Below are 19,534 nucleotides of genomic sequence, written 5' to 3' on the forward strand. Positions count from 1 at the left end.
GGTGTGGGCTGGATAGGTGGAGTGGAGGTGAGAAGAGGTGGGTGTTTCCATTGCTGGGGATTGGAGGGGAGCATGAGTATGGCTTTCCCAGTGGCCTTGACTATGCAGTCTCATGCAGGGCAGTACTTATTCCTGGGGAGGTTGGGAGCCAGTTGTCTTAAAGTTCATGAGAGTACACTCTGTGCAGAGCAGGTTGGCGCAGAGCTTTCTTAAATGACCAGATGTTTGGCTTGGTGCGTATACCCTATGGAAGAGAGTTCTAGATCTTAGGTGTCATGACAGAGACTGCGTTATCTACTATGCCAGTCTTTAGTGGGGTTGCTAGCGTTGAAGTCAACCACATTTTAATTTCTCTGTACCTTATTATCCCCTTCTGGGGAACCCTACTATGCACCATGTAACTTGCCCACTAACATTCATCTCTCTTCGTAAAAGTTTATCTTCCCTGTATCTTGTCTAGCTGGTCTAATTTCCGGCACCTCTATTGCCTGGTCATGTGCCCTCTGCTGATTGAGCCCCCCATGTCGCCTGTATTTCAGGGGCACCTTTCTTACCATACAGCTCCTTGAATGGGACCCGGGCTAGTTCTTGCCTTCAGTATGCCTCTACACACACTGTTTGATGCTGTCCGGGCGGCAGCACAGCACTGCAGCCTTGGTCAGACGACCTAGGTAAGGTAAGGCAGCCCTAGGGCCCCTAGGGCTGCCTAGGACGTTTGACCAAGGCTGCCAGTGCCGCAGTGCCAGTTGTGCCCCTCAGATCATGTTGTGGTGCCTGGGAGGGGCTTACACTGTGTGGCCTTCAGTGGCAGCGCTAGCGACCAGTGCGCGAGTAAATGAGCAGGGTCTGAATGGACCTGGCCAGTAGGAGCAATGCATCTGGCCTTACATATGGGAAGGAAGGTGCATGCAGGATTAGTGAGTCGGGGCGGGGGCAGCCTTCACAGTCACCTCGTAAATTTCACGCATGGCGATTTAATGATTTTTATATGCAGCAAATGCCTTCCTTTCCGCCATGAATGTGCAAGGTGGGAGCCAGAGGCTGTTGTGTTGTTATGACAAGTTTATTCCAGACAAATGCAGCATCTTTGCCCAACATGAGGCCAGGTGGCTATGTCTTGTAATTGTGAAACCGAGCAGATTAAGGTCGGGAGGTGGATTCATAAATTAAAATCCAGGTCCCTGCTCCATTCACAAATACAGTGATGCAAACAAAGAAAACGAAAACAAACAGAGTTACCTGCAGTGGCAATGGATCTTGTTTGGGGGCAAAGGTTGTGAACAATATTTCAAATGTCGATGAGGGCTGTACCTGGTAAGTAGTGCAACAGAGACTAGCAATACAAATGAAATCATACAGCTCGATGATTAACAGAACGCAGGTGAATTTAATTTGGCATGCTATGCCAGGTGAACAGGTGCTGAACTATTCCGTAATGCCTGGGCAGGTTCACGCATAGACAGTAGCGTGTTTGTCCATGGGATGGGATGAGTAGATCTGTGAGGTTGTTTAGGTTCAGCTGGGCCGGCCCCGCAGGGTTACCTAATTGCCTGCCCTGCCCATGACAAACAAAGGCCATGTTGTGCCTACCTGTAGCGTCGGCACTGAGTCTTTACATGTTATGGTATGATAGGTTATTTATAACGCACCTAATACCACCAGAGTTCGGTTTCTAAGCGCAGATCTGGGATTCAAACCTTTGTTGCTCTACATGGTCTTGCTACCAAGACCAGTGCTTTGCCCCTGTGCGTGCATGTTATAATACAAAGTATTAATTAAAACAGTAATAATTTGTTTAGGGTAATTCCCTAACTTGCTCTAGTTTTCTCAATTGACAGCATTATTATGTGTAAAGCTTTTAGGTATATTTATGAAGCATTAGCAGCACCCTGGGAGGTGCCTGCTGTTCAGCATAAGTGTGCAATCCTGGGCACGTAATGTAATCTCACCTGTCTTACACTGCAAAGGGTCACTCTACCCTCTTCTTCCCATCTGCATTCTTGAAGGCAAGTCAAACATATGTCTGCGGGTGCTGTGATAGAGGTCAGTAAAATATTGTGCAGTGTGTGTAACGTCCTGTCATGTTAAGCCCAACCTGCCATAGAAAGTTTGCCCTGTTAGTAAAATGTCTCTCTTGCAATACGTACAGATTTGGCCCACTGTGTCCTATGAGGCTTTCTTTTTCCTGCCCTCATGTTTGGTGCATACAGTTCAGGGGGCAATGGTCGTGCCTTTTGTGTGAACCCAAATATCCCAATTCTGCCTCCAGCAGTTGAATTTCCTATTGAGCATATACAGGTGTCACGCCAGCGGTTTGCAATTTAATTGACTTAGTGCCTTTTCCCCCCTTTAGGTTTGCAGTGAGCGACTTCATCAGAGGTTCGTTCATCGTGGTGGCAGTCAGAGTCTGAGAGTCGCAGGCTGCTGTGTGGTATGCTGCATCCTCGTCCCTGAAAACAAGGTAAGAATTAAAACGTACGTTACCAAGTATAAGTGGGGTGTAATTGTTTTAATGACTCAAGGAAAGTGGGTGTTTTTTTAAAAATGGAGACGGGCATGGGTACTACACTACAGAGCGACATTTTTTAAAAAAGTCGCAAAATTCAATTGTATGGTTCAGTGTGGTGTGTTGGGGGATAAAAGGAGGCAACTGGCACTTTGCAGCCATTTACAAACCACCCACATGGTATTTGTTGTTAGATTTCTTTTTGCAATGTTCTCTTCAGCCAGGACATGTCAAACGTGTGCGCATTTGTATTTATTAGCCCGGCTCTAATGGAAAGTGCATTCCATGTGTGCACCATTATATGTGTTTGTGCTTATACATTTGCTGTTCCCCAGTCCTTGATTTCATTTGAAGCACTTAAGAGGTCTGTTGTCCTGTCCTGTCCTGATCATTGTGTGTAGTGAAACTTGAAAGGAATCCCATGATATTGATTATCCCTACTTCTCATTTCCTTCCCTAGAGTGTCTGGAACCCAGAAGAAAATGCCTTCATATTTTTCAAAACCTGGCAAAAAAAATGCAGCACAGATGAGCCCACAAGCAAGCGAAGTAAACAGGAATCTGGTTCTAAGTCAGATAGTGTTTGTGAAGAACCAGAAAAAAACACTAGATGAGACCACCAGCACTACTACTGTCAACATCCATACAGAAAACCAGACAGCAAGCATTCCACTTGGAGAGGGACTGAGCGGCACTAGTATCACTGATGAAGATCGCGAACCACCGAATGACAGTGACACAGAAATTCCAAGTACTAGCACGCCGGAATCTAGTCAATTATCACTTCTGCAACATTCAGCTCCCTTAACAAAGGTCCGACTCCCTAAAGGCTGGAAGCTGGAGCAGAAACAATTTTTTCAAAGCAAGAACCCATGGTTGATTGTTAGAGGACTCACTCTTGGATGCACCATTTGCCGTCAAGTCAATAGCTTTGGTGCAGAGAAAACTCATGGGATGAAATTGTCTAAAGAATGGACTGAGTGCATTGTTAGCACATATGGTACCAACAAAGACAGGCAACAAAGATCCTTATGAAAGAAGATTACCGAACATTTTTCAACAAAGGCACACGCGACAGCATCAAAAATATTAGAGCAGGCAAAACAAGATACATTGCTTACAGTAACTTCTAGAGCCCAGGCAGGGAAAATAGCAACAACTGCCAGAATATTCTGAACGGCTTATAAAGAAGCAAAGCGGAACAGGCCAGCCTATGGTTTTGAATCTGAGATAGACTGCCAGCATTTGAATGGGCTAGATATGGGACGCATTTTACATTCCAATGTGGCTTGCTCAAGTATACAGCAGCACATTTCATCGGAAATTAAATGAAAGACATTTGCCAAAATAGTTGCGTCTTCTCCTAAGGTGAGCCTTTTGCTGGAAGAGGCAACTGCCCTAAATAAAAAAAGTGCGTTAATTGTGTACCTACGTACTCAGCTATAGGATATGGAGTGTCCAACTAATATTTTTGTTGACCTTATCAAGCTCAGTGATGTGTCTGCTGAAGGTATAGTGAACAGTTTGCTGTCTTCGCTCCAAAAGGACCCAATTAACATTAGTGAGGACTTTCTCACCAAATGTCTGGTGTCAGTCGCTTGTGATGGAGCCGCAATAGCGGGGTTGTGCAAAGGTTATAAGAAAGAATTTCTCCCAATATTGTAGCCTGGCACTGCTCAGCACACCGCTTAGAACTTGCAGTCAATGATGTCATGAAAGTCATTGGAGCTACAAATCCTTTCAAAGCATTGCTAGACAAACTGTATTCTGTATAAAATCGTTTGCAGCTAAAAGAATGTGCAGATGCTCTTGCCATTCAGCTTTGTAAAATAGGAAGAGTGTTAGATACTCGCTGGGTTGCCTCAAGTTACAGAACAGTAGAGGCTGTCTGGAATGCTTATCCTGTGCTTCACAAACACTTTACATTTGCATCTCGTGATGGCACAACACGAAACATGTACACTGGACTATGTAGGCGCCTTTCGTCTGTGCAGTTTGTTGGTCATCTTGGGATTATGTTTGATGCACTTCAAGAGTTATCAGAATTGTCTCTTGACTTACAAAAGCGTGATTACACGATCATTGATGCACATTGTGCTATTTGCAGACAAATATCAGTGTTTGAGGCAATGGTAGAAAGTTGAGGAAAACACTCTTCCCAGTGCCAGAAGGCCATAGAAGAAAATAGTTTCCAAGGAGGGACCCTGCATGAAGAAAAGGCGTGCGCCAAAAGAATTGAACATGGACAGTTTTTTCACAGTCTTGCAGAAAATGTACGGAGTCGTTTGTTGTCTACAGGAGGTTCTGCTGCTGCTGACAACAAAGTTGCGTACGAGAAACTAATAAGCAAACTCAAAGTTTTGTACAAGCAGTACTGGCCAGATGAGTTAACACCTACTTATGGAGAAAGTGAGATAGAGTCTCTGTGTGAAAGATTTGACATTGGTGACACTTGTCAAACCATTCGGGCTTACACGGAACATAGGGAGACGGGTGGAAAAGAAGCTAATAGACACTACAAGGAACTTTTGACAGCTGTGAACACTGTTGCCATCTCCACTGCTGAGTGTGAACGAGGGTTTTCACAAATGAATCTTGTCTGCACATCAACAAGAGCATCCTTGCATACTGACACCATTTCGTCCTTATTATTTATTAATCTCGTTGGCCCACCATTGAAGAAGTTCAACCCCATCCCCTATGTCAATTCATGGATTGCAAAAGGACGAAGAGCTGCTGATGACCCTAGGAGTAGGGAACGAAAAGAGGACATGGCCAGGTCAGATTTAAACATTTTATGGGCTTTTATGAGTGAATAGAGACAACTATGCACACTATTGCACTTGTAATTATGTGGGAATTGAATTTAGAACTGTCCCCACCTACATTTAGAAGTGTACCCAATTGCATTTAGAAGTTACGCCCAATAGCCTCTCTGAGAAAGTTGAATTAAGAATTGTTCCCACTCGCATCTAGAAGTGTACCCTACAGCCTCTCTGTGAAAGTTGAATTCAGAATTGTTCCCACCTGCATTTAGAAGTGTACCCAATTGCATTTAGAAGTTGCGCCCATTAGCCTCTCTGAAAAGTTGGACTTAGAAGTTGCGCCCAACAGTCTCTCTGAGAAAGTTGAAATTAGAAGTGTAATCAATTGCATCTAGAAGTTGCGCCCATTAGCCTCTCTGAAAAGTTATTCAATTCAGTAGTATACCCACCCCAATCATTTAGAAGTGTACCCAATTGCGTTCAGAAGTATACCTAATTGCATTAAAAGTGTACCCAACTGCATTTAGAAGTTTTAGCCTCTCTGAAAGTTGCTCATTTCAGTAGTATACCCAACTGCATTTAGAAGTGTACCCAATTGCATTTAGAACCGTACCAAATTGCAGTTAGAAGTATACCCAATTGCTTAGAAGCACCAATTAGTCCTTGATAAGTTGAGCCTGGAAGTGTGCCTAAAAGCGTGAGTCACCGACCCTAGAACTACAATCAGAAAACCCTCCTAAACCAACCCAAAGCTCACACCAATCATGAGCGCACCAACTCCACCAGTGCCCGTCAGAAACGACTCCCATGGACCTCCTCCATTCTCCGATCTGCCATCCTTCCCACCCCCTCTCCCAAGACAACCCATCCCCCTCCGCAATCCCTGCCAGCACCCTCTCCAAACACCAAGCCAGGGGGGCACGATGGCGTGCCACCCACCCCAAGACCACTCATCTCCTGAACCACACCGCCACTCACCCCAAGACCTCTCATCCCCTGAACCACTCGGCCGACCCGCCAGCACCGCCCATGCCCGCTCCCCTCACTACCACACCCCACCCTGCAATCACCCACCCCCCGCCTTGCCATCATACCCCTGACACCTTCCCCCCGACAGCACCCTTTCCCCTCCCTAAAAACTGCGCGCCTAGCCCTAGCGAGAACCGAAGCTGCCTCCGTCTCCCCCTCTGACCCCCCTACCCTCTCTCTCACACCAGTCGCAGCAAAGAAACTAAAGAGGAAGCATTCCTGGTCCCCCTCAACCTCTCTGCTCTCCTCGCCTCCCTTGTCTCGACCCACCACCTCTCTCCCACAATCTCCCCCCTCCCCCGTGGCCTCTCCCTTCCTGAAACCCCTCTCCCTCGATTTCTCCTCAACTGCAACCAAAACTCCCAACTGCCCTCCCCCCACCCTCAAATCCCCCACCCCAAACCCGATCATCCCATCACACGCATCCACCCAACCCCGCCCGAAGCCTGCAACACTTTCGGCTCGCCCACTTTTCCCTAGCATCACCAACCCTACCCCTCTCCCTCTACTCTCTCCCCATCCGCCCAATCCCGCTGCAGCACCAAAACCAACCTTCCCTGCCGATGTGAACTGTATCCTATTTAACACCCGCTCTGTAGCAAAAAACAGACATTGCATCTTTGACCTCCTCACCTCTGTCAAACCAGACCTAGTTTTCATCACTGAAACCTGGTTCTCTGATGACTTCAGCCCAATCGCAAATGAAGCCTTTCCGCCCGACTACTGCCTCATCCCACTGAACCGTCCGTCCAGAGGAGGGGGAGTAGCATTCGTCTTCAAATCTCTCTTCCGCGCCTCAATCATGGACAACCAACCCTCCATTCCATCCTGCGAATCCCTCCTCGTTAAACTATCCCTCTCCCTGTCGCTCTCACACACCTTCCTAATAATCTACAGGCCCCCTGGCTACGATAGACATTTCGCAAACAACCTTTGCGACTCTATTGCCACCCTCCAAATAAAGCATCCCAACCTCACCCTTCTCGGAGACTTCAACATATGGCTCGACATCCCCACCAATCCTATGACACACGCCCTGATTGACGGTCTAGATTGAATTAATCTCCAACCCCACATAAACTGCCCGACTCATTTTAAAGGACACACTCTCAATGCCATCTTTAGCTCCAACACCCAGATTCAGTTAAAGCCCCCCACTCATACCATCTGGTCCGATCACTTCATTCTCTTGTTTGCCATCCCCACACCCGGCCCCCTTCCCGTACCCGCATCTGAACCTCCGAACCTACGCAAATGCTGGAAAAAACTAATAATCACCCCGGACCTAGCCGAGGCACTCCTCCAGTCTCCACCACCTACCTGCCGCCCTAACAACCAACTAACACCCGAGGCCTTTGACTCATGGCTCAACGCATCTCTGATGCGACTCACCCCTCCGTGCAAACCATCAACCCGCCGTGGCCCCTTCCCCAGATGGTTCACTCCTGAGCTGAAGACCACTAAACAACACTACAAATACCTAGAACGCAATTGGCAAAAAGAGAAAACCCACGAGAGCAGGAACACCTTGCCCCGACACCTGTACCGGTACAAGGCCGAAATCCGGAAAGCTAAAAAGCCCACTACAACACCCGAATCCTAAACTACAAAAACCCGAGCAAAGAACTCCACAAAATCATCTCCGAATTCACCAATCCAATTTGTAATACAACCGTCCCGACCCCGTCACAATCACTGTGTGACTCACTCTCCCTCCACTTTTACACCACAGCTATTGAAAGGACAAAAACTCTAAACACCAAACCGGCTCTCTTACAGCCAGTTGACAATCCTCCACCCGTACCGGCCAGCCCGTCAACTACAACCTCTACTCAACCAACGTTCGAATCCTTTAGTCCAATATCACCAGAACAATTTCTCAAACTCCTATCCACCCACAAACCATCTGGATCCCCTCTAGAGCCCTGCCCAGCCACAACCCTTAAAGAAATGTTTGCTTCCACCTGCGCAGGAGAACATGCAAGGTCTATCATAAATGCCTCCCTTTCCTCCGGTATTTTTCCCGAAGCATTCAAAATGGTACACGTCAAACCTCTAATTAAAAAACCTTCGCTCGACCCTCTCGAGCCCAACAACTACCGCCCAATCTCAAACACCAGATTCCTTGCCAAACTCATTGTCCGAACCGCCTACTCCCAACTAAACGCCTTTGTCGAAGCCAACAATCTCCTTGACCCCGCCCAATCAGGTTTCAGAACACGTCACGGAACTGAAACCACCATAACCTCGATCTGGGACGACCTTAAAATGACAGCAGACTCCGCGGGATGTGCCGCTCTAATCCTCCTATCCGCTGCCTTTGACACGATCAATCACTCAATCCTCTTAGACCGCCTCCACTCCCTAGGAATTCGTGGAACCGCTCTTAAATGGATAGCCTCATTCCTCAAAGACAGGCACCAAATAACGACACTCTCCAGCTTTACCTCCCAAGCTCGACCAGTCGACACGGGAGTCCCTCAAGGAGCATGTCTATCCGCCCTCCTGTTCAATCTCTACCTGATCACCCTCCCACCAATAATTCGTTCACACAACATCCTATGGCGTTCTCCTCAGGCCTAACGCAGCCACACTCGTTCTGGATAAAGCCGACCAGAGCGAACACATACTCCTGATCTCTCAACCACCACACCTATCGCTAAGAAGCAGCTACCACTTGAATTCCGCACCAGCTGCACACATACCTGGTGCGCACACGCACTTTTGGACTCTCTCTACTGACCTGAACTTCGGTTCCCAAGGACGTTCAACCTAGCAGCGCCTTCAGACCATACCAATGGTATATAAGGCGCTATATAAATGCAAAATAACATAACATAACAATATATTATTTATTTGTACTTTATTTAGTAACTGCTATTTGCATTTGTGTGTTTTGTTCATCTATTGCAATTTGCACTTTACTATAGCAGCTTAGCCATGTTGATCCCAACCAGCTTTTGGTAAAGTTGTAATAGAATCTGGAGTTACCATGATATTTTGTGAAATGTTATACAAAATAGTTTGCCATGTTAGGCTAAATACTGTGGCTGGCAGAATGTTAATTACTTCAAACAAACACAACATTTCAATAGCATCTGCCAGACTTCTATTTAATTGATATAGATTCAATGCCTTCTCTACCTCCTTTTCTAAGTTTAAAATGTAAGTCAAACATGGCACCTTGTTCTTTCTTGTTTGGTTCTTTTCTATATTCAATGGGTTTGTTTATTCTTAGTGTGTTTATTTATTATTTATTCAGTGTGAGGTTAAATAAAAAAGTGTTTTTGAGGATCATGTCCCAGATTTGTAATTACTGCAACATCTGATAACTTTCATTCAATCAAACCTATTGTTTCAAATACAGTATTATTTTTCCTAGTGTACGTCAAAACAGAAAGATACTCTCACTGTGAATCTCACAAGAGACCCCAGCTCCACTCAGCCATTTGGGAAACAGGGCGGTGGGAGGGGGTGGGCGGTGGGGGGTCATTCTACAAAATCGACAAATAAGATAGCATCCACAGGTTTGCAACAATTTTATAAAATGCATTATCACTTTGAGGACAGCAAATATGGTCCAGATGTCTAACGAGTGTGGTTTAGAACTTAGAAGTGTGTTCAAATGCACTCTTTTGCCTCTGGGGTTGCCGAAATGCTGGAACCACTACACCTACCGTAACAAGTAAGTGTTTTCCAACTTTAAAGCATTATACTTTCTCAACCCATGTGTGCCCTTCCCCATCCATCCCACTACTAGCCTGTGCCAGCATTTGCTGCAGCGCCAAACATGTGACATGGTGCAGCAGCAGTGTGATGGGCTGGTGGTGGGCTGATCTAGGTAGGTCTAGCACTGAAATGGTGCGGGGCGCGCGTCCGCACTGCGGGGCGGCGCCGCACCCGGCATTATGGGGCCAATGTTTTTTGGGCACTGCCACTTATTTTTTTACAAATTAAGCACTGGTTATGCCCCATCCAAATTGAACCCCAGTGTGGCACACGGCTATGCTGAATAAACCAGCAGTGGCAAACACGTCAAAGGTGAAAATAGGGAGTCTGCCAACCAGGCACATGTGACTAACTAATGCAGACCAAACACTGTTTCAGAGGCACTAGTCTGTCACTGAATAAAATTTAGGTCAGTGCCAGTCTCACACCAGACTGCACAGATCAACACACAGTGCAGCACACATCCAGCTTGAGTGGAGAATGAACTCACCGTGCAGAGGGAGACTGGTCCTAATGAGAAATCTGTGTTTATTTTGCTAGTAGGCCAATCCCTGTGAATTGGCAGGTAGTGCTGAAGCAGATTCAGTAACCGGCAAAACCCTGCCAGTGCAGAACGAGCCAGTAAGGCAGCCCAGGCAGGAGGCTACAGCTTGCCCGATCAATATTATTTATTGGCTTTCTTAGTTTAGAATTTCCTTTTAGTCAGCACACCTAAAGCATAGGGCTTAGGGCAGCATGAGTCTGGACAGAGAGAGAGCCCAGCTGGCACAGTAATGTGATGGTCCAACCTGCTATCAATCAATGTGCCTTTACTCAGTATAATGTTCAGATTGGACCGTTACCGACAATTATTATTTTCGCTCCATTTCCAGTCAAACCCACACATCATGTCAGTTGGCAACTGTGTTTTATTGAGGCAACTCTCGCCATGACTGGTTGTGTCATTGTTTAGATCAACAGAGCACTCCACTGCTCGCCTTAGCCAGACCTAGAAATCAGGTTATGAAAGCTACCCAGGGATTTAAGCTGGGATCAGTGCGCAGGAAACTCCAAGACTTTCACCACTTTCTTCATAGTGACCACAGTTTCAAACAAATGGGTCTGGGAGGAGTTTGAGGGAGGGGGAACGACAACTAGCTAAAACTGTCAAAAATAATAGACAGAAAGTTTCAATTAAGTCCTCTAATCAGATTTCCAAGCTATTGTTTTTTTTTGGCTCATCTGTGCAATTACAGACGAACGCTATGCAAAGCAGTCTTGATTCGACCCAAAATGTAGCGCTGCTATGTGCCATCTCTTCTGCACATGACCTTGTTGGAAGTTATCACTGAGGAATACTTTGGGGCTAAAGGCCTACGGGGTTCGAGACCTGTGTCTGGTCATTTGTACAACAATGAAAATGGTTGGTGGATGGCATTGACCTTGAATTTGAACTTATTTTAGGCTACATGGTGCTTCTCCAAGAAACCCATTTCAAAAGAAATCAACAGTCAATGGGTGAATTCTAAATCAAGTGCTGTGACTCGGTGGCCTTATACCTTTCCATTCGGTCCTTTCCTCTTTCACAGGACTGTCACCCCTGACCCAACCTCCCTCCCAGGTGGTGGCCATCCTCCTCAAAACTCTGTCCCGGGACTCCTACTACTCAACCTCTACATCTCCTTCTTTGGTCAACTGAGCTTTCCTTTGGTTTCCCATACCACCTCCTTGCGGACAAATCTCCTTCCCTACTTTTACTCCAGAGATCTCTGCTGTTAGCTGCTTGTCTCAAGGCTATCAGTCACTGGAGGTCACTTTGTTGTCTTAGGCTCAACCCCACTTAGAACAAAGTGATCTACCTTCCTTTATCCAATGCCCCCATGCTTCTTTCAACAAACTCTTTTCCACATGCTATCCTCGCCCCTTCCCAAAGGCAAATGACCGTGGGATCCTTTTCGATAGTCAACTTAACCTTGACCACTTCATCACTCTACCTCTACCGTGGCCATGATTAACTTGTTCAATATCAGGAAAACCATCCTCTCCTCGCTTATAATTCTAGCAAATCCCTCAGACCAACCTTGGCACCCAGCTGCCTTTACTACAGTGCTGGCCTCCTCCTTGGCCCCACTTTGTAAAGTACTCAACTTCACCACCCATACTGTCATCAATGGGCCTTTTGGCTTTCCCCAGAAAATGGTCCCCCTATAAATTCTTACTCATGGTTTTCAAATCCCTACATGAGCTTACACCACCCTACATAGTTGACATTTTCCCCTGCTGTTCTTCTCCTTATATCCTCTGCTCTAGCATAATCCCTAATCTCTCTGTCACCAGTCAACCTTGTGCCTCCGCCCACTCCTTCTCTCTTATTGCTTTGGTTTACTGAAACTCCCTTGCTCCCCATGTTAAAAACACTACTACTATTCAGTAATTCAAATGTGCACCAAAGTTCCACCTCCTCAACCTAGAAAGAGCACCCTCAATTTACTGGGACATTTCTCACTGTCCCACTCTACTATACACCTAATCCCATTTTACGTAGTAACCTGTATGCAGCCTGTTCTACTGGATCACTCTGTTATTTGTCTGTCCCGTTCCCAGTTTCAGTTCAATGCCTTCCCCATCATTCGTCGATTAGATCTATCATAACCATTGGGCAAACCTCAGTGTAGATTTCTATTCCACAGTTGTTTTTAGCACATCAGTGTCATTACAGAATGGGAGACAAAACATATGCAAACAAATTTTCGAGCCACTCTGAAAGGTCGTCCAATGCAGAAGGGATTGGACAAAACAGAGCTAAACTGCGCATTTGGGATGCAACCAAGAATGGATTTACATATCGTTTCTTCCTTTCTAATGCCACAGACATGCTAAAAAAAGGATGGGATTGAAAGATGCTGCGAGAGCTTCTTAATGGATTAGATTAATTAAAAGCGTTTGATATTCCTGCTTTGCTGTGATGGGGATGGAGCAGTGGGGTTGGGAGATGGTTCCTGCAAGCAGGCATGGGAGCTGCCGCAGATTCATTTTAAAAGCAACAGATCTCACACATGTTATTCTGGCATGGCCCAGATGACTGTCGGGGTGACAGAGACAAGAGTAGACTATATACAAAGATGAACACAGAGGGCATGTAGGTAACGAGAAACAGATGGTAAGGCGGAGTGGATGTCCATCTGGGTGCCATACTTGATTACCCACATATTGAGAAAGGTGCAAAAGGAGAGACTGGTACTATACTGGAAGACATACACAACCCACTACTTGCTGGCCCCATCTACCTACTTGGTACCCATGCCCTAGAGGGAAAAGTCTATGTACCCTGTGCCAACCCACGGTGCTAATCTATATCCACTAAACCAGTACCCAGATAACCTTGAAGTCTCACTTAACTGGCACATAGATACCAAGACTTTCCCTTTCAGGGCACTGGCTCCATGAACTGGTGGAATAGTGGGTTTCAGTAGTGAGATCCACCGAATGCCTTACAGCTCTGCCAGCGGGTCCCCCGCTGTTCTGCTGCAGAGACCCGCACAGACGTCTGCCAATGCACCTTCTCCCTGACCTGCAGCATCACCTTGCTGTTCAAGCTCTGCCAGGGCGGTTCTATGTTCACCGCCTATTAATTTAAGACTATTCCCAACCCCCCACCCCTTATATACCCGCCCCCAAACCCCCCTAAGTTTTTCAATGATTTTTTCGATAAAAAAGAAATTCGGCAAAAAAACCATCGAAAAAATGGTGGTCGATAAATGAGCATCATACCGCCAGGGCAACTCAGGCTCAACCTCTGCCACTGTTTTGCACTGGTGCGGACGAGTGCTCGGACCTGGTACCTGAACAATCAGGAAAACATCAACAAGCAGCAGGTGGTACTTAGGGACCACGCTACTCATTGAATTGAACCGATATAGTGCACTGAATCCAACGTCTTTGATATACAAGTTAATCAAGCAGGATGGATGCTTTTTAAAGAGTAATAAGCAGGGTCAAGGTTTGATCTTTCAATGCTCATTATATTCAGCATGATTACATAATAAAATAAACCATACAATTAACTGTACAAGTTAAATACAAACACTGTACTAAACATTACACATGCTACAGGTGACTTTCGAGGAAACTAGATATGGAAAAAATACCGTAGAACAAAAAGCATTGTCTCCTGTGCTGCTCTTAGGAGACCAATGGAAGCGTAGTGTACCATACTCACACAAAGAGGACGATGCCAGTGTTCGACATGGCATACGCCAATCCCAGGATACCACTGCCCATGATGGCATTGCTCAGGTTGAAGACAGACATCCCGAATGACGTTTTCCCTTCAAACTGTACGGGGAATGAAATAATGTATGGTAAGTTATGATGGGGCTCATGGGAAGTCTGAAACAAAACGCCAAAAAACTAGCGTCTGCCCATTTAGTTTCTCTGCTCAACTGCACACTGTCCCACAGTTTTGCCATAAGCATTTAACCGATGGATCACCAAGTTTCTAAGTCAACATTATCCCGTAGGACAAAATATGCTGGCCCAGTTCTCCATAGTAATTGTGTTAACATTTGGCTTTTTCCAGAGATGTGTGAAGGAAACCAGAGCTGCTAAACAAATTGTGCTGTCCGTGGCTGGGCACCTGAGGGTAATTGGAAGACTGGGCTTTGGTGGTACATTTGAATTACAATCCACATTTTTAGCTGAATGGAATGGAACAAAAGAAAATAATGACCTTGGAACACACCAGAAAGTAGTTGGCCTTGAACATTTTCCCTAGTAAGGTAATTGCTAACATATCCAACAGGCGAAAAGGTACTCTCTTGTCACCCTCCTACAGCAATATCATCGTCAGTAGCGTGCTTACGTCGGTAAACTGTGTTTTCTTGCTGGACATTTGTGGCAGGAACTCCTCCTTCTCAGTAGTTATCGACTCCTCAGGGTCATAGCTGAGGAAGAAAGAGAGATGAAGGCACAATCAACACAAGGCAGACCAAAGCAGCCTCCTTCCATTTCCTTACGATACTCCCCACCCCTTTGTACCTCCTTCATCACCAAGACTACATGTGCCTGGCACTCTGAAATGTCATGTGCCCTCTCTGATCATAGAGGGGCTTGGCATCCAGAGAATCCCTATATTATAAAATGTCATGGCAGCACGAAAATAACTGTCCCTTACATTGGTGGCTCAATATTTCATTCTTATTACTCATGGAGGGCAAAGGATCTCTCTGTCCAGTGAACATTGAAAAAAGCATTTTAAACTTCATTGGCTGAAAGAACAGTATACCTGGAATGTGGATCTGGAAACTGCTGTTTTATCTAAAAGACCATAAAAGCTCCTGGAAGCTGGGGACAAGTTGCAGTTTGGAAACAGTACACATTTCTATCCGAAAGTTACATTTAACAAAAAAAGAAGAAAGATCTTTTTCACATGCAACTGTTAAGTTAGGCACAGCCAGTGTTAAAGTGGGCCCTGGTGCTTTCCTAAAATTACTGATGTTATTTTAAAAGGCGTATGGAAATGAGATGTTTAAAAACACATAATTAAGATAGAGGGTTGGTGTTGTATTTTCCTCACACACTCTTTAAACATGTGTTCTGCAGTCTCTATGCAGTGTCAGGACATTATAGTGATTTCAATGCAGCTGCTACAGTTTCCTGGCTGGTATACAATATGACAAGAAAAAACCGCAGATGTCCATGGGTCTGTGGAACCCTCCCGTCCCTTGCACACCCAATTTGTGTTAAATAACTACAAACGATGTTCTGTAATAAATTAATAACTCGTATTTTACTCTTCACATAAAAAAATATTTATGAATAATTTTACATAATACATTCAATTTCTAATTATCAATGTGGTATATATTTCAGCATGCATATGTAACTTATTTATGCACCCTATAATCAATTAATTCCTTAATCAGACAATTGGTTTTCAAACATGAGTCAATCAAGTAATCACAATTCCTCCATGTATCTTCATAGATTATGGTCACTGATTCCTCGTGTTGTGTTATCACAAGAGTTGGCCAAACGCTTTTCGGGAGAGTATTCCCTTCATCAGGAGCACTTTAATTCAGTCTCAATCTTATAACTTGATTAAATCTAGAACCAAATTATGTAAAAAAAATTATATATATAATCAGTCCATCGATTTTGAACTTGATTCTCTATATTAGCGTTTTTCTGTCATGCGTGTAATCACCTGGTTGGTATTTGTAATCCTTTAAAAACGGATGAATTTTGGGTTTGGATTTCGCAGCTTCTATTCTTTGGTATACAGTACACTAATATATCCCCTTCTGGGTAGTGTGTTCACTGTAAAAGTAAAGATATATATGTTTGTATATATACACATATAAGGCTATGTCTAGTCAAAAAGCAGTTTAAAAACACTAATATTTTCATATCTCAATCCATTGTAAAGATAGAGTGTACCTGCATAATGAAATGTCAGTTGCACTCCTCATAGACGACTCTGGGTAATGGTAGGTCGCTTATATCTCCTCTTGATATGTGTAGATCTCTTGACACCACTTGGCTGATCTATTTTGGAGAGGGCTTATTACTATGTTGTTTTTGCCAAAACGTTAAAGAGTAGAAGAGAGGGGGAATGACTGAGAATCTTGTTCTGTTCTGCTCTTACCTTGCCATTTCCTTTCTTTCAATTAGCTTCCACGTGTGGAGTCATTGGCTTTATGCACATCAAGTTGTTAATAACAGAGATATAGGCCTCCTATATCCAAATCTTTAAGCCTATTCTCGCATCAGGGTCCCAGTCCTCAGATCTGTAAAGCAGATCGAGATGTTTCAATTCACTAGTGTGTTCATAAAGTGTTAATAATACAATGTCCTAGGACTCCATGTGTAGTTATTCCCAATTTAATATTCGATTTCTCATAGATTCTGGCTTACCTCATCTGGTAGTGTGTGGAGTATAATTCCTGGCGTCGCGGTTTGCAGGGGATCAATGCGGCTTGAAACGCGGTGAAGAAATGAATGCAAGAAGGCCGCCCTTTTGTTTTCCTACATCATCGCGTAAAGACGTGATGACGTCATATGTGATCGCGGATCAGTTTTACATGACAACTCTTCTGATTTTCAACAAACCTGCTTTAACAGAGGTATCTAGATCAAAACTTAGCACCATCTTGCATGGCCTTTACAAATGAGCACCAGGAGTGCTAAAAACTTTTTAGAGATAGATATAACTTTAAATTATGTGTGGTCATAATTTAAGATGGCCGCCCTTTTGTTTACCTACGTCATCACGCAAAGGCGTGGTGACCTCATATATTATCGCTGATCAGTTATTCCTGACAATTCTTCTAATTATTCATCTTTAATCGAACCTGCTTTAACAAAAGTATCTAGATGGAAACCTAGCACCTTTTTTACATAGCCATTATCAATATACCCCAGGCTAGATAGTCAAACCATTCAGCCCTTATGAGGCAGGAACAACTTTAAATTATGTGTGGTCATAATCAGTCTTTATGAGCTATACAAATCTCTTATCACTTGTTAATTTTTCAAATTTGATGTACACTGGACAAATCATGTAATTTTTGACTGTTCCTACAATGGAATTGTGGATGCAGTGTGTCGTTTCTAAGACCTAGTATGTCATCCAGGTGATTAGTTCCACATGCTCCCATTCTTGATCATCGAAATCTATTTTGCACTTAAGCAGATTGCACTTATGTATACACGTATCAGAGCGAAGTTGATACAGTTTTTGACCTCGTTAGGGACAAATATATCCAATAACTCCCTTTGTATTATATAGGTTGTTACATCAAGGTCGGTCGTATTTTCGCTTAATGCATTTGCTGAGCATTCAGATCATATAGATTAATAACAATGATAATTATGTCATTCACACAGTTGTCATATGTAATTTCATTTTGCACTAGCATATTTTCTCCTCATTATAAGAACCTATTTGGTAAGTTTATAATTACAGTATCCCTTTTGAGTCTTTTTTTACATCAGAAATGTTTATGTAATCTTAATGTACTGTGGTAATTGGAAGAACGCTTCCGGGTATGTTCTAGATTTTCCCTCTGATAGCCCAATTTGTTGTACTTTAATCTTTTCATAGGTAGCAACCTAAGCAGAACTCTTCATTCATTCCCACAGGGGCCATACTGTTCAATGTCTCTATCCAGTGGATTTCTCTGATCCATTCTTTTTGCATGATTTCCCCCTCTGTATGCTTTCTTCACCACCTCTAGGATGATTACTTTCAATTGTGCCACAGAATGTCATTTCTCGTTAAAGTGTCTGGCTACAGATGATTTTGCATTGTTTGTTCTTATGCTGCTCTTGTGTTCATTCCACCTGTCTTTGGCTTTCCTCATAGTTTGTCCCACGTAGTAAATCCTGCAGGGACAAGTGAGTCGATAGGGACTAGTGAGTCGATATATTATGGATTTTGTGTCGCAAGTAGCAAAATCTTTTTGTTTGATCTTGTTTCCTTTTTTCAGATGTCTCACATATCTTACGTTGTTGCAGTTGCAACAATGAAGCATGGGTAAGTCCCAGTTGTTTTGTGTGCTCAATGTCAGTTGTTTGTCTGTTGGTGGTCTTTACACCTTCACTATTTGGTCCTTTAGATTCCGTCCTCTTTTATAACCAATGATCGCAGGCTTTGGGAAAAGTGTTTGCAATTGCGGGTCCAGTTGTATGAGATGCCAATTCTTCTTAATGAGTATGGTTATTTGATGACTCTGTCCTGAATATCTCAAAGCGTATAGGAATGGAATTTCCTTTGGTTGTGTTCTGGGAGATAGTAGTTCAGTCCTTTCCAGATGTTGAGTCTTAGATCTTGCAAGTTCTATGATTTCTCTGGCATAGCCTCTCTCCAGGTATTTGTCTGCCATCTTGTCACTCTGTTCTTCTAATGTTTCTTCTGATGATATGATTCTTTTCAACCAGAGGAATTGGCTATATGGGAGATTGTTTTTGAGATGTTGTGGATGATGACTGTGGTAATGCTAAGAATTGTTGACGTCATACAATATGACAATACAACATATGTTCTCAAGGTTTAACTGGTACAGTCTACAAAGTTACTCCAAAGATGAACGCTCAAGAGAATAGACTGTGTATAAAATAAAGTCAGTTAAGCAGTAATACAGTTTGATTCAGTAGAATCAGGTGACAGGTGATCACATTAGTACTGATTTCATTCAACAAGGTGCCAATAACCATGCATCAATTACATCTTCATGTGAATGTACAACTGCATTACAGGGGCAGATTTGTCACTGTAGATATATATTCAAATCTTTTTCAACATGGAACAAGGCCGGAAGTCTTTCAACTTGTCTTATCAATATGTTTTAACGTAACTTGCATTGTTAACTTGGGACATCTGTCCCATCTACAAAGTAGTTCAGTGATGCGTGCTGAATATTGTTCAGTACGTTTTGAACAGATTTTGGCACCAAACAGGTGTATTGTACAGGGAACGCTGCACAAGATTCAGACACCACTATTAATTTGTGTTGCCCAACATGTAA

At 44.0% G+C, this 19,534-nt stretch overlaps 1 protein-coding gene across 3 annotated transcripts in view; it reads right to left on the reverse strand.

The window, feature by feature from the left end:
* Window positions 1-19,534, reverse strand: part of SLC38A5 (solute carrier family 38 member 5) — an 825,614-nt gene that overhangs the window by 219,348 nt on the left and 586,732 nt on the right. For all 3 annotated transcript variants that reach the window (XM_069647525.1, XM_069647526.1, XM_069647527.1), the window contains 2 exons: window positions 14,869-14,950; window positions 14,227-14,342 (listed from right to left, as the gene is read on the reverse strand). In XM_069647525.1, coding sequence (XP_069503626.1) covers window positions 14,227-14,342; window positions 14,869-14,950 — 198 coding nt within the window. The remainder of the gene's footprint in view (window positions 1-14,226; window positions 14,343-14,868; window positions 14,951-19,534) is intronic.

Source organism: Ambystoma mexicanum, chromosome 2q (genome assembly GCF_040938575.1).
Source record: "Ambystoma mexicanum isolate Mex_15411 chromosome 2q, UKY_AmexF1_1, whole genome shotgun sequence".
In the NCBI taxonomy this organism is placed as follows: Eukaryota; Metazoa; Chordata; class Amphibia; order Caudata; family Ambystomatidae; genus Ambystoma; species Ambystoma mexicanum.